The sequence below is a fragment of the Salvia miltiorrhiza genome, chromosome 5, assembly GCF_028751815.1.
Source record: "Salvia miltiorrhiza cultivar Shanhuang (shh) chromosome 5, IMPLAD_Smil_shh, whole genome shotgun sequence".
In the NCBI taxonomy this organism is placed as follows: domain Eukaryota; kingdom Viridiplantae; phylum Streptophyta; class Magnoliopsida; order Lamiales; family Lamiaceae; genus Salvia; species Salvia miltiorrhiza.
The window spans coordinates 55,240,024-55,254,190 of record NC_080391.1 but is presented as its reverse complement, the minus strand read 5'-3'; the positions used below and the strand labels follow the sequence as shown (position 1 = coordinate 55,254,190).

Below are 14,167 nucleotides of genomic sequence, written 5' to 3'. Positions count from 1 at the left end.
CTTTGTTTTATTGTGAACCAAAAAATTTAAATAATACTCCCTCCGTCCCAAATGAAATGTCTTGTTTCTTGTCAGCACGATTATTTAAGAAAATGTTAATTATACTCCTTCCGTCCATGAAAAAGAGTCATACTTACCCCATTTTTTTTTTTCCATGAAAAATAGTCTCATTTAACTTTTTGAACCATCACATCATACCTTTTCTCTTACATTTAACTATAAATTATACTTTTATTCCACTTTTTAACTAAAAATGTACTTTTATTATACTTTTTTGTACTAATAATACTCCTACAAATTATACATTTATCTCACTTACACCTACTTTAATAACTTTCTTAAAACCCGAGCCGAACCCCAAATGAGACTCTTTTTCATGGACGGAGGGAGTATTATATTAAGTGGTGTGGTGTAGAGTTGAAAATGTGATGTGGGTCCCAAAAATTCTACTTTTTGAGGATAATTTTTTCCATAAAAGGAAACAAAACATTTGAAGTGGGACAAAAAAAAAAAACAAGATATTTGAAGTGGGACGGAGAGAGTATATTTTTTAAGTATTTAATCCTATTTTATTCTAACATATTTTGTCTAAATAGCATTATTGATAATATTGCGGTGAAACCGAATTAGTCCGAAATTACTTCCTAAATCAAATTCATATTCCTTTTCGTTTTTCTAATTAATAAACATTTGTGAAAGTAAACTGTTATTCGAAAAGAAAAATATGCAATCCAATGCTTGAAATATATAGTACTATAATTTATTCCGAAAGCGATAAAAGAAAAAAATAAAATAACATAAACTAAATATACGTTGGTGGAAGAAAATTGAAGTCATTATTCATTATTTGTCATGAAACGTAATCTTCGAAAAGTACTTTTTAATTTGTTATTGTAAAATTGTGGACTGTCCCTCTCTGTGTATGTGTGTGTGAAGAAGCAGTAAAATAACTGCTATGGTGACGTAATAACAGAATGATTGATCCACAATAAGAAAGTCATTTTCTACGAATCTATTAATAAGTTATTACATACCATAATTTACTACCTTTGTTCCAATAAGTATTACATACCATAAATTATACTCCCTCCGTCCCGCTAAAGTTGGCAACATTCGTTTCGGCACGGAGATTAAGAAATTGAGTGTTATATATTTTAATAAAGTGTGGCCTACAATTGTTGACCAAATTAGTGAGTAATTGTTGACTTAATTAAAGTAATTTTGACATTTTTATAAAGTGGCCTACAATTGTTAACCAAATTAGTGAGTAATTGTTGACTTAATTAAAGTAAACTTTTGCCATTTTTAGAAAGTGGCCAACTTTAGTGGGACACCCAAAATAGAAATGTTGCCAACTTTAATGGGACGGAGGGAGTATCGTATATAAAAAAATAGTCATTTTTCTACGACGTTTAGTCGATTTTTAGATGTTTTGTGAATTTTAGTATTAGATATTTTTCCTACAGTAAAATATCGTATATTAAAATAATAATATTTTTGAATAAAGCATTAATGAGAAACAAACTTTGATATAAATTTATATACACGAGTGAAAGACATCAGATGGAAACTATACATATACATTAAATTCTGGGAACAAATACAGTTAATCAAAGTTATTTCACTCTGTATATCAATTTATATCTTAAAGTTAATTTGTTTCTCAGTATTCCATTGTTTAAAAGAAAAAAGGAGGCTATTTTGACTTATAGTATTATTTATTAATTAGTATTTATTAATTAAGAGTGGGATCACTCAACAACCCTATCTTATAACTTCAAATATTGCCTACGTTGACCGAATTATTATTAAAGTATGGTTGCTTTTTATCCATTCAAAAAGAAAAAAAAAATATAATTAATAGAGGGAAATATAATTAATGAGGATCATATTTTTATATCTTGTTTATTATAAATTGTACTACATTTATCTCACTCTTTATAAAGTAGTATAAAATAATAACACACTCGCTTATACCTTATCCAAAAGAAAAAAAGGTGTTGATCGAAATTTTATACAATTTGCCCGAATTTTTTATTACGTCAAAGAAAACGAAATATACGGTGGTAAATGAAGTTTATCACTTCCTTACTGCTCAACACACCCTTAGGTGGTTAAACTCAAGTAATATATTGCAATCATAATAATAACACATATTCTTATTTGCAGGCTCCACACACCCTCTAATAGTTCAATTGTATTATATAAAATGATACTTTTATCAACAATAAAAATATCAGTTGTTGTTAAAAAAAAATATTGTGCATAATTTCTTTTATTATTAATAAAATACATCACTTATTATTAATAAAATTATTCTTTATATAATATAGCTAGATGAAGCTATTATATTAATAAAATTTTGATTGATCAAAAAAAAAATATAGCTAGATGAAGCGAAACGTGACATCACTTAATCCGCACCGTGCGAACTCCCGCATAGAACGAAGAGGACTCCGAAAACAACTAAAGCGTGGAAGAAACACGAATTCCCTATAAGTTATAGTATGATGTAAAAACATTTGATTATTTTTTTTATTTGTTTCGAAAAGATAACATTTGAATTTTAAAAATGGAAAGAAATAAAATCTTGGAAGAAAAACATTTAATAAAAATTGTAGTACGCCGAATTTCAATAAATGGCTCAACCGCTTGCACTGTACGTTGACATTTAGAGATAGGGCAGAAACCGTGTTAAAATCATTTATTTGCGGCTCAATATTTGCGACATAATTTGGCCTAATAATTAGAAAATTTAAATAAGAGTACACATAATTGTGTGTGATCGGTTAAAAACTGAATGCTTGGGGCTCTCATCATGACATGCGACAGCTGCAGGCAAAATTTATTCTCTTGTAATCAGAAAACCTGCCAAGTAGTTGATGCCATTTATAACTCCAAATTTCAATTCTTTTTTTTAAATTTTATTTTATTATTATTGTTATAGTTAGTACTATTAGCTTCATTGGAGACAGTGAATCTTTTTAATTTTTCTCTTTTTGCACCTTACAATATCATAATAATGAGCGAACAACAAACGGACTACCCAAATTGGCCCCCCAACTAGTTGCATCATATAAGGACACATGCATGCTATATTCAAAATATGAAAAGCATACATAGAATTGGCATAGTTTTATTTTAGATGAAGTGTGTAATTAATACTACTTCATTTTTAACCTTTTTACAATTACATTTTAATTTAAAATAAAAAATAATTAGGTATTCAAATTTATAAATTCTTTAACAATTAATACATTCGGGCGAGGTTCGGTATCTGGCAATACAGTTTTCGACGTGGCTCGCTGGAAGTTGGACTGAATTTTAACAAAACGTATCAGAATAAGTCGGCCTCTTGATGCAAAAAATAGGAGCGTTCCAATGAGATTCCCTATATGTGGTGAGATCTTAGATTGATTTGTAAGTGTATCCTATGACTGATATTTATTTGGAGGGTACTGCGAATTTTTTTCAAATTTTTTTAATATTGTTATTCAACACTATATACTGACTTATTCAACACTATATATTGTCTTATTCATTAATTTTACGGTTTCACGAAAAATAGCAATCATGGTTGATGTGAATTTAGCGCCATATATGGAATTAGGGTTTTGTGACTGTTCGAAGTGAATTCCAACGCTAAATTGTTATCGAGTTGGGAAATTGGATCCATCGATTTTTTTTTTTTTTATCAGTAAAGTAAAACTTTTATTGAAAGAAAAGGGATCAAGGCATCAGGAATGCCAATCAAAACAACAAAACAAGTTTGAAGTCTTTGGAACACCAAGAAGTAAAAGGAATTCCTAACTCCACGATTTTGTAGGCCTCGTTCCAACTCCAAAGTCTCCCCTTAATCTGTAATACAAGTTTATCAATATCCCAAGCCTTGTCCTGAAAACGACTACCATTCCTGCTTTCCCAGAGCAACCACACTGTTCCCACCCACAAAGCTTTAAGCAGTCTTCTTTCTCTCTTCTTTTTTCCAGCCGCAATGAAAGAAATGAAGTGTTGAAAAATACCTCTCGGATTTGCCGTTTTGATGTCAAGCCATTGAAAGATCTGGTCCCACACCGCCGCTGCTTTCGGGCAATGGAGGAACAGGTGTTCCGTCGTTTCCTCACTAGAAACACAGGCATTGCACCATCTTTCCTCCACGCTGATCTGGACATTTCTTCTACTCAAATTATCACATGTTGCCAATCTGTTTCTAAGACATCTCCATGCCGTCACCTTGGCTTTATTTGGTGTTGGGGCCTTCCAAACCTTTGCCATCTCCAAAGGTAAAACTTGTTGCTCCTCTCTTGTTTTTGCCACAATTTCATATGCCGATTTGATTGTGAAGCATCCATCTGGTGTCGCCTTCCAGTTCCATCCGTCTGTTACATCTACACAAGGAGCAAAATCAGCAATCACCAACCGGAGATCCTCCGCAAACCCTTTCTCCCTCTCCCTTAACTCCCTCCTCCACTCCACCCTCCACACCCACGACCCTCCCTCCCAAAACCCGCTTTCACCAACCAACCTTTTCTTGTTCCGGCTCAAATTATACAATCTCGGAAACACAAACTTAAGGGGTTTGTCAACCGCCCACACATCCTCCCAGAAGCTGGTCTCAAACCCATCCCCAATTCTTCGCCTCAAATTATTGATGAACCACCGATCTCTCATTCCTCCTTCCTTATCCATAATTTTCTGCCACCACCCTTTCTGTCCACCTCTTCCCGCCACCGAACATTCACCCCCTTCCCCCCACACTAGCTCCCCATAAATCGATTTGATCACCCTTACCCACAGAGCTTTCCCCTCCCCCAAAAACCTCCAAAGCCACTTACTTAACAACACCTGATTAAACCAATCGATATTCCGAAACCCCAGACCTCCTGAATCCTTGTTGAGGCACAAGGCATTCCACTTAAACCAGGTGATACCCCCCGTCTGTGTACCTCCTCCCCACAGAAATTTGGAGAACAGTGAATTAAGTTCCTTAATCACCGCTTTAGGTATGAAAGCGCGGGATAATTGATAGACCGGGATGGATTGCAACACCGACTTGACTAGAGTAATTCGCCCTGCCAGCGAAAGGTGTCTTTTCTTCCAGCTTGCCACTTTGTTTGAGACTTTTTCAACCAAAAACTTCCAATCTCCAACACCATTGCTGCGCCCCCCCACTTTAGTACCCAAGTAGTTGCACGGAAAGGATCCGATCTTGCACATGAGGAGCGATGCCCATCTCCTCTCAACTGCCTCATCCACTCCCACTGTCAGAAGACAACTTTTGTCGAAATTTACAGCTAAACCCGAGACGAATTGGAAGAGAATCAGGAGTTTCTTCACGCTCTCCATATTCTTGTCATCTGCCTCCAACAAGAAGATAGTATCGTCCGCGTACTGTAGATGTGAAATGGGCACTTTATCCTTGTCAATATAAAGTTGTCTTTTCGAATTAGTTGGGTATATTATGTTAACAATAATGAAGGTATGAGCATTAATTTGTAATCTTTCAAATATTCGAGGATATAATTATGAAAAATGTAAAGATTTAAAACACGAGTAGTATTTTTGCTTAAACAAAATTATACATTTTTTATTGGGCAAAGGTGCAAATAGGCCCCTAAACTTGACACCCTTTGAGCGTTTACCCCCCATGATCGGTCAAGGAGCGTTGACCTCCCTGAACTCCTGAAAAAAAGGAGCAATTAAACCCCTCCGTGTAACGGAGGCCAGACGCCGTTCGCTCAAAGGCGGAGGAGCCGCCGAAGCTGGGGTGGCGTTGAAGGATGACTGGCCTGTGACCGTCAAAGGCGGAGGAGCTGCCGGCAATGGCGAGCCTTCAGGAGAGACATGCGGCGGCAGCGGTGACCTGCGAGGAAGCGGAGGAGAATCCCAGCAATGATGATGACTCGCGGAGACTCACCAACTGATGAGGTGAGACCTCGCTGATCTTTGGAACAGCTGCGATAGCGGCACTATTTGAGAGGAATTAAGATCTTGGTTGGGACGAAGAGAGAGAAACAAGGAAGAGGTGAAGTGAGACGCGACTTCGCTGGTCCTTCATATAGAAGAACAGACATAGAACGATGACCTCTCGCCGGGCCTCTAGCAACAGCGGCGGCGGCGGTTTTAATGGTGAGGAAGATTAGGGCTTCTTCTGCTCCTTCATTGTTTTGAGAGGGAGGAGAACGAACGACGACAATCAGTCACCAGAATCTTAGAACCTCGCAGGCGGATTCGAACGGGAGAAGAGACCGACCTTGTGCGTCTCGAAATTAAGGGAAAAGCTAGGGCTCGATCTTTGTCTTGTTGAAAGGAATCAATGGAGATGCGAGGTGAAGAGAGATCGAGGGGCGCCGGATTTCAGAGGCGAGGCGCGGCCTCGGCGGTGGCTGGACTAATCAAGCGGCGGCAGAGCTCGCAGAGAGAGAGAGGGAGAGAGAGAGAGAGAGCGAACAACGTCTACAATTAAAAAAAAAAAAAAATTCGAGCGAACGGCATCTGGCCTCCGTTACACGGAGGGGTTTAATTGCTCCTTGTTTTCCGGAGTTCAGGAAGGTCAACGCTCCTTGACCGATCCTGGGAGGGTAAACGCTCAAAGGGTATCAAGTTCAGGGACCTATTTGCACCTTTGCCCTTTTTCATTTATCATATACTATTTCCATCCTCGAATTAATTAATAATGTCTCCAGAATACTAATGAAAAGAAACTCTTATTACCCCTAAAAACTAATATGAGAACTAAAAAATAAAATACGTATTTATTCAGGAACAGAAGAATCACTATCCTACCCATCATATATCATTATAAAAGCTAGTAATAAACTGGAAAAAAGATCCTCTGATGCGAACAACACCAAGATTAAAAAAATATTTGATGCAACAATAAAAATATATAAAAGTTTCTTGTAATAATTTGGTGCACAGTGCACTGTACATGATCTGATCCCCAATAAATCCCTCCATATCTATAACCACAAAAATGAAAATAGAAGAAACAAGAAAAATACATAGTTGCATCACCTACAAATTCAATAGTAGTAGTGTTAAGTTATTTCGAATACATCTAAATATAATATTAAAGGTTATTTACTTTATGTGATTACAAATTCAATAGTAGTAGTGTTAAGTTATTTCGAATACATCTAAATATAATATTAAAGGTTATTTACTTTATGTGATTGAATATTTTTATTCTTAAGATTATAATTTCTTCAATATCATGAATCAAGGAAAACAAAGCTCAAATAATCAAAATAATCAAAATAATCAAAAAAATAATCAACGATCTCCATATATCCCAAAGTTCCTATCCATATAAATAAATAAAGAATTAACCTTATCATTTTAATCTATTAAGACTAATCATTAAAAATAAATGCACTTAAATATAAAAGGTTTAGGGTCATCGGTGTAAATATAGAGGTTAACAGTAAATCCCCCTTTTCTCCAATTTTTTTTAATAAAGGTGTGGTCTCTCATAAATTATATTTCCTCCGCTCTGTAAGAGAGTATCATTTGAGGAATAACACAAATTTTAATAAATATTTTGTAGGTAATATATTGAGCTGAGAAATTGACCCACTACTTTTAAGTAAAAGTGATAATGTATGGTAGATAATGTGTAGGGTTATGTCCCAAAATGAAAGTGATATTTTTTTATGGAACATACAAAAATAAAAAAAGTGATACTTTCTGATTAAATTTGTATGAAAATTAGTGACGCTCTAATACTGATTACTTGATCAAATATTTTTTATCGATCAACAAATTAAGTAATCGTTCGCGAATTAATACTTCCTCCATTCCAATTTAATAGGCTATATTTTCTTATTTAGATGTCTCATTTTAATAGGCTACTTCCCAAAATGAATTGTCAATACATAATAAATATCTCCATAAAATTCATTATTTACATCAAATATCATTGCGGCTCACAGTCACACATAATTATCTCTTATTTCATTTTAAAAATATTATCTTCATTTCTCTTTTTTATTTTATTATAAATTTTTCATCTTTTAATATTTGTATCGAAATTAACCTTGTAGCCTATTGAATTGAGAAGGAGAGAATAATTTTTTAAGTGGATTTTTCTTTTACTATGCACACTGACATTTATACCATCCATGTCCATCTAATCTCATCACAGTACTCCTTTTTTACTTCCCACACACACTCCCAAAGTACACAAAACACACACACAACACACACTGTTCAAAATCCTACTGCAAAATCCAAGTGGCCCTGCCATTTTAAATACCAAAATTGACAATTAAATACCAAAAATGACAATTGCACACAAAATTATTTACTAAAGCCATTTGTACTACTCATCATTAAATTCCACTTACGAGGCTTCTCTCACCCTGACGTCATGACACCATTAATTTCTCCGACAGTATAATAGACACCAAATTTAATGTTGTCCAATTTTTATTTGTATTTCTCTCTTGCGCAGACGCAACACAACAAAGCATGCAATATTATCTAACACTCATTACATTATATGATTCAATAAAAATCAACGTCGAAACACGTCTTATTTCCCCAAATCATATGCCCCACATACTCCTTTTAGCATACTAACCCTATTTAATTCTTGACACACTATATATGCATGCCATCATATTTCCCCCCAAACCCCATCACCAAATATTTCTCCTGCAAATAGCTAGCTAGATTCTTTGACTAGGGTTTTTCACAGTTAGTTATTCAACTCCCCTTTTTTGGAAATTCAATATCTCAAAAATGGTAAGATCCAACGGTCACGAGAAGATGGAGTTGAAGAAAGGTCCATGGACTCGTGATGAAGATCAGAAGCTTCTTGCTTATATTGAAGAACATGGCCATGGAAGCTGGCGTGCCCTTCCTGCAAAAGCTGGTGATTATTCATATTTTTATTTGTTTTTTTTTATTGTTTTCTTATGTAGAAATAATTGACTTTTTTTATTGTGGAAATTAATTAGGGTTACAAAGATGTGGGAAGAGCTGCAGATTGAGATGGACTAACTATCTAAGACCTGATATCAAGAGAGGCAAATTCAGCTCCCAAGAGGAGAAGGCCATTATTCGACTCCATGCCCTTCTAGGCAACAGGTCGGGATACTCTGTCCCACAATTTTATTTTCCGTTTTTTTAATAAAAAACGAAAGAAAAAAATTAGTTTTAGATATTAGGGTTTCATAGGTATATCGAATTATGCAGGTGGTCAGCCATAGCCACCCATCTGCCTAAGAGGACTGACAACGAGATCAAGAACTACTGGAACACCCGGCTGAAGAAGCGGTTGACCCGGATGGGGATCGACCCGGCCACCCACAAGCCGAAGGAGAACCCGGCCGGGTCAGCCCAGTCGCGGCAGGCGGCCGTGGTCTCCCACATGGCGCAATGGGAGACCGCGCGCCTCGAGGCCGAGGCGCGCCTCGTCCGGGAGTCGAGGCTCCTCTCCAAGCTCCAGCTCCTCCACAAGACGGCCGTGCAGCAGCCGCCGCTGCTGCCGCCGCCTCCGGCGGCGGTGACGACGCCGGCATGCCTAGACGTGCTTAAGGCGTGGCAAGCCTGCAACGGCTTCGCGCTCGACTCGCCGACTTCAACCCTAAACTTCTCCGGGAACAGCTTCGCGGGGGCCGCGGCCGACGCCGGAAAAGTGAACGGGTACGTGCCGGAGAAGGGCAGATTCGAGGATTCGGCGCAGGAGAATAGTTGCTTCTATTATTCTATGCATAATGTTCTAGAAGGTTCGATGGATCCTACGTTGTTGAGCTCCGATTGCTACAACAGCACCTCGACGAGTTCTTACACCGGGGAGTTCGAAGACAACAAGAATTATTGGAATGAATTGCTTAATTTAGTGAGCTCGCCGGTGGAATCGCCTGTGTTTTAGGGTTGATTCAAGATAAATAATTATTTGATGTGACTTAGGGTTAAGTAATTAATTAATCTCCGGTTAAGAGCGATTTGTAGACAATTATATATGACAAGTAGAGACTAGAGTTGTATTTAGTGTATGTGATAATTAGTAAGGTATGGCCTGCCTTAATTGTACTTTATCATTGGTGCGTGTTTGTTTGTTTTTGGAAAATCGTACTTTAATATCTAAACTATTGATCTTTTCATAATTATGTTATAATTACGATGCACGATACACGTCTATAATAATTTTAGTTAGAAAAGTAGAGATACATATATAACTAAATTAAAATAATTAAAAAATAATAATCTAATCTTGTTAAATGAGATTATATATTAAATGAATAATTAAAAAAAATTAAAAACATAGTTTAAAAAAAAGAGAAAGAAAGGAAAAAAGAGAAGGAATTGAAGCTGAAAAACAATAAGATTAAAGACAAATATACATATTCCTTTACCGATGTTTTTCCCACTGAATTTTCACTGGAAAGGTTTTTAATGAGACTCGGCTCATTAGGTAGCGTGTTGTGCTTGCATTGAGTTCTGAGATTGTTTCTATCTTTAATAAACTTCTATTTCAGCAGCAGAAGGGGAAAAAAGAAGAAGAAGAAGAAGACGACAAATACATATTATATTGTTGGTTATCACGAAAACTTCGTTTTATCATGAGAACTAAGAATATTGCATTGAACCTAAATGTGTTTTTGATCGAAAATGTCCATTTAAGGACCTCAAATTGTTTGAAAGTATGTTGGACGAATCATAAATGCAACAATTATTTTTAACGTAGTAAAGCAGTGGAAAATAAATTGTGGACACAATGAAATAATTTTATAGTGTAAATTATCAATCAATTTGCAGTCTGAATTCATTGTATTTGTCAAAAGGTATGAAAGAGGAAGAAGTATATTGTTTTTTTAAATGAAAAAGAGATGATTGTTTAGGGGTTATAATTTGGTATAATTAATGAATTATGTGACGGAGTTTGTTATGATATAATTTTTCATTTTATAAAATAGCTTATTAGAATAGAAATATAAATTGAACAAATAAAAAAAAATATGATCTATTAAATTGAGAAATAAACCTTCACGAAAAAAGACAAACTAATTTAAATTAATTAGGGTTGTAAAAATAACCCTAACATTGTTGCTCCCAAATCAAGTGATCATTCCCTTTTTCCGCCAGACCAATTAAATGCTAAAAGTAAGACAAGTCTTCAATGGGGTCTATGGGCATTTCCTTTCGAATGAAGTTGTTGATTAAAAAACATGCCATGATAATTCGATTTTGAACTCGAATCGGATAAAAAGAAGGTGATCTAAGGATACTCCATCTCATCTTCAATATCCCAAAAGCTCTCTCTATGGCGTTCCTCGCTTTACTATGTCTCAAATTAAAAAGTTCTTCCTTATTTTGAGGTCGTGCATTGTTCGGTCCCCATTCTTTCAAATGGTACCTAACGCCTTTGAACGGCGTTAGGAAGCCTTCGCTATTCGCGTATCCATTATCACACAAATAATACTTCCCTATCAATAAAAAAAGAAATACAAATTTGTAAATAATTATCAAAATATCGAAAAAAGCATGTCTAATTATTGAAATTAGTTAAAATATTTATTTACCCCTTGGGACCTTAAGGCCGTGAGGTCTTCTAATTGCATCTCGCAAGACCCTAGAGTCTGCAGCCGAACCTTCCCAACCGGACAAGACGTAACTGAAATTACAATGACGATCACAAACACCTAACACATTGGTTGAAATTTGCCCCTTCCTTGTTCTATAACGGGGTTTGTCCTCATTTCCTACCGTGACACTCACATACGTGCCGTCTAACGCACCTAAACAGCCCTATTCACAAGGCACACATCAAATTAATATAGAAGACCAATGACACCAAATATTGATTAAAATTTGATATAGTCACGGCATTAATACCTTAAACCAACGCCACCGTGGATCGCTACAATCCGCGGGAACAACCTCTGGCTTGGACAAGAATAGGTCATGAAGTCGTATAATAGCCCCTAAGACAGTATGCACATAGTGCGATATTGTTTGGCCTGAGCGCCAAAAATCAAACCTAACAACACGATTTTTTTTATGGTGTGCTAAGACTGAAAGAAACATGGCCACTTGTTCAGGCACAGTAACGAATCGACCGTCAACCAAACCCCCCCGGTCCCGTAGAATAACACAAAGGCGTGCAAACGTCCTACGATCCATTCGAAGGTTCGATATACAGTCAACATCGCTAATACCACATAATCGGTTTAAGTGTTTGTTTTGGTCAGGCATTTTACTGATTATCTCCCATTTTAGGGGCCCCGAATCACGTCGTCTCTTTCCTAATCTGGTCTTATAATAATACGCGAATAACAAACCCACTTTTATGACATGTACTCGCAAAATTTCTTGCATCAAAACAAATTGCATGTCACGTGCCCGAATGTCTTCCCTTCCAGGCATTTTCTAAATTCAATGACAGAAGTTGCAAATTATTCACAACAGAAAATTGTTTCGAGCAACTCAACAAAAAACTCCAACAACAACAGATCATTATCTATCATCAAACCCCCAATTAATATTTAACATAAGACAACAAATCCAATTCAAATTTACTGATAAAGGGCTGATGAAATTCCGAGTAACTGAACAAAAAACTCCAACAACAACATAACATTATTTATCATCAAACCCCCAATTAATATTTAACATAAGACAACAAATCCAATTCCAAATTGACTGATAAAGGGCAGATCAAATTCCGAGCAACTCAACAAAAAACTCCAACAACAACATAACATTATTTATCATCAAACCCCCAATTAATATTTAACATAAGACAACAAATCCAATTCCAAATTGACTGATAAAGGGCAGATCAAATTCCGAGCAACTCAACAAAAAACTCCAACAACAACAGAACATTATTTATCATCAAACCCCCAATTAATATTTAACATAAGACAGCAAATCCAATTCCAAAATTACTGATAAGGGGCAGGCGAAATCTCCAGCAAACTCAACAAAAAATTGGAATACAACAGAACATTGTTTATCATCAAACCCCCAATAATAAGATTACTCGAGTGCTACTGAAAAATCGGACGCATCAAATGTTGCTCACCTGAAAAACCAGATGATTCACAAGCCCACAACGATCAGCAGGTTTTTGAAATCGACCGAAGCCTGTTGTCACCGCCGCGAAAAGTGCCGGAGAGGGAAATCAACAAAAGAGTTGAAATTTGATTAGGTTGATCGAAAACATAACTCTCAATGGTAGAAAATAAAATGAAGTTCGATTTGTTATGGAAGATTTAAATGGCAGCAAAAGGTTCTCACCTGAATTTCCCAGATGCTGCTCGAGCCTACAACGAGGAACAGGAGGCCGGCGGCCCAAATTTTTAATCGATCCGTTGCCGGCGACGAGATAATCCTACCGCCGTCGCCTCGAATATTAGCAGAGATGGAAATCGGCGAACGACCTGAATTCTGCTTCGGTTTGTGAGAGAGAGAGTCGTGGAGGCACATACGAAAATGGTAATGTGAAAATGGGTTGAGGAACTAGGGTTTGGGCATTGCATCGATATGTGTGAGGAGGGTAGCAGATTTTTTATCCAACTTCTCTGTATTAATTTTATCCGTGGGGGGGGGGGGGGGGTTGGGCAGATTATTAGTATGGGTTAGTCCCACAAAATAGCATGGAGAAGTAGGATTAAGTAGGGTTTGACCGTATTAACTGCACATGATATCAAACATCACACTAATCTGTATTAATTTAATTTATCCTACCTATAAACCCATATCAAACAGGCCCTAAAGGTATCAAGTTTATCTTTATGTTTTTTGAGTTTTTAAATAATTAAGAAAATGTATTTTCTACGACTGTTAATTAACTGATGTAAAATTAATTTTAACTTTCATTAATAATGTGTTAATCACCATGAGTACTATAATTGGTAGCAGTAATTAATTAATGCTAATGCAAATACATAAAATTACCAATTTACCATACACGTATTAGTTATCATATATAAAATATATTTAATCCATAACGTTTAATTTGTAGTGATATGTATTTCAATTTATATACTCCCTCCGTCCATGAAAGAACTTCCTAGGAGGGAATGACACGGATTTTAAGAAAAAATATTATTGAGTGTATTGAGAGTGGATAAAAGGTAGTTAAGTGTATTGGGAGTCGTGAAAAAGTGTTATAATTAATATTGGAAGTTGTGAAAAGTGAAAAGTAAGAGAA

At 36.0% G+C, this 14,167-nt stretch overlaps 1 protein-coding gene across 1 annotated transcript; it reads left to right on the top strand.

Moving 5' to 3' along the window:
- Nucleotides 1-8,633: 8,633 nt before the first annotated feature.
- Nucleotides 8,634-10,081, top strand: LOC131025190 (transcription factor MYB16-like). The gene is made up of 3 exons (XM_057954832.1): nt 8,634-8,878; nt 8,964-9,093; nt 9,202-10,081. The coding sequence occupies exons 1-3, from the start codon at nt 8,746-8,748 to the stop codon at nt 9,878-9,880; spliced, it is 942 nt and encodes a 313-aa protein (XP_057810815.1). The 5' UTR covers nt 8,634-8,745; the 3' UTR covers nt 9,881-10,081.
- The last annotated feature ends 4,086 nt before the right edge of the window (nt 10,082-14,167 follow it).

Bases quoted from the DNA above. Each gene is read 5' to 3' on its own strand.
- LOC131025190 (XM_057954832.1), top strand. From the start codon at position 8,746: ATGGTAAGATCCAACGGTCACGAGAAGATGGAGTTGAAGAAAGGTCCA. The intron at 8,879-8,963 runs GTGATTATTCAT...GAAATTAATTAG, and splicing joins TGCCCTTCCTGCAAAAGCTG to GGTTACAAAGATGTGGGAAG. The intron at 9,094-9,201 runs GTCGGGATACTC...CGAATTATGCAG, and splicing joins CATGCCCTTCTAGGCAACAG to GTGGTCAGCCATAGCCACCC.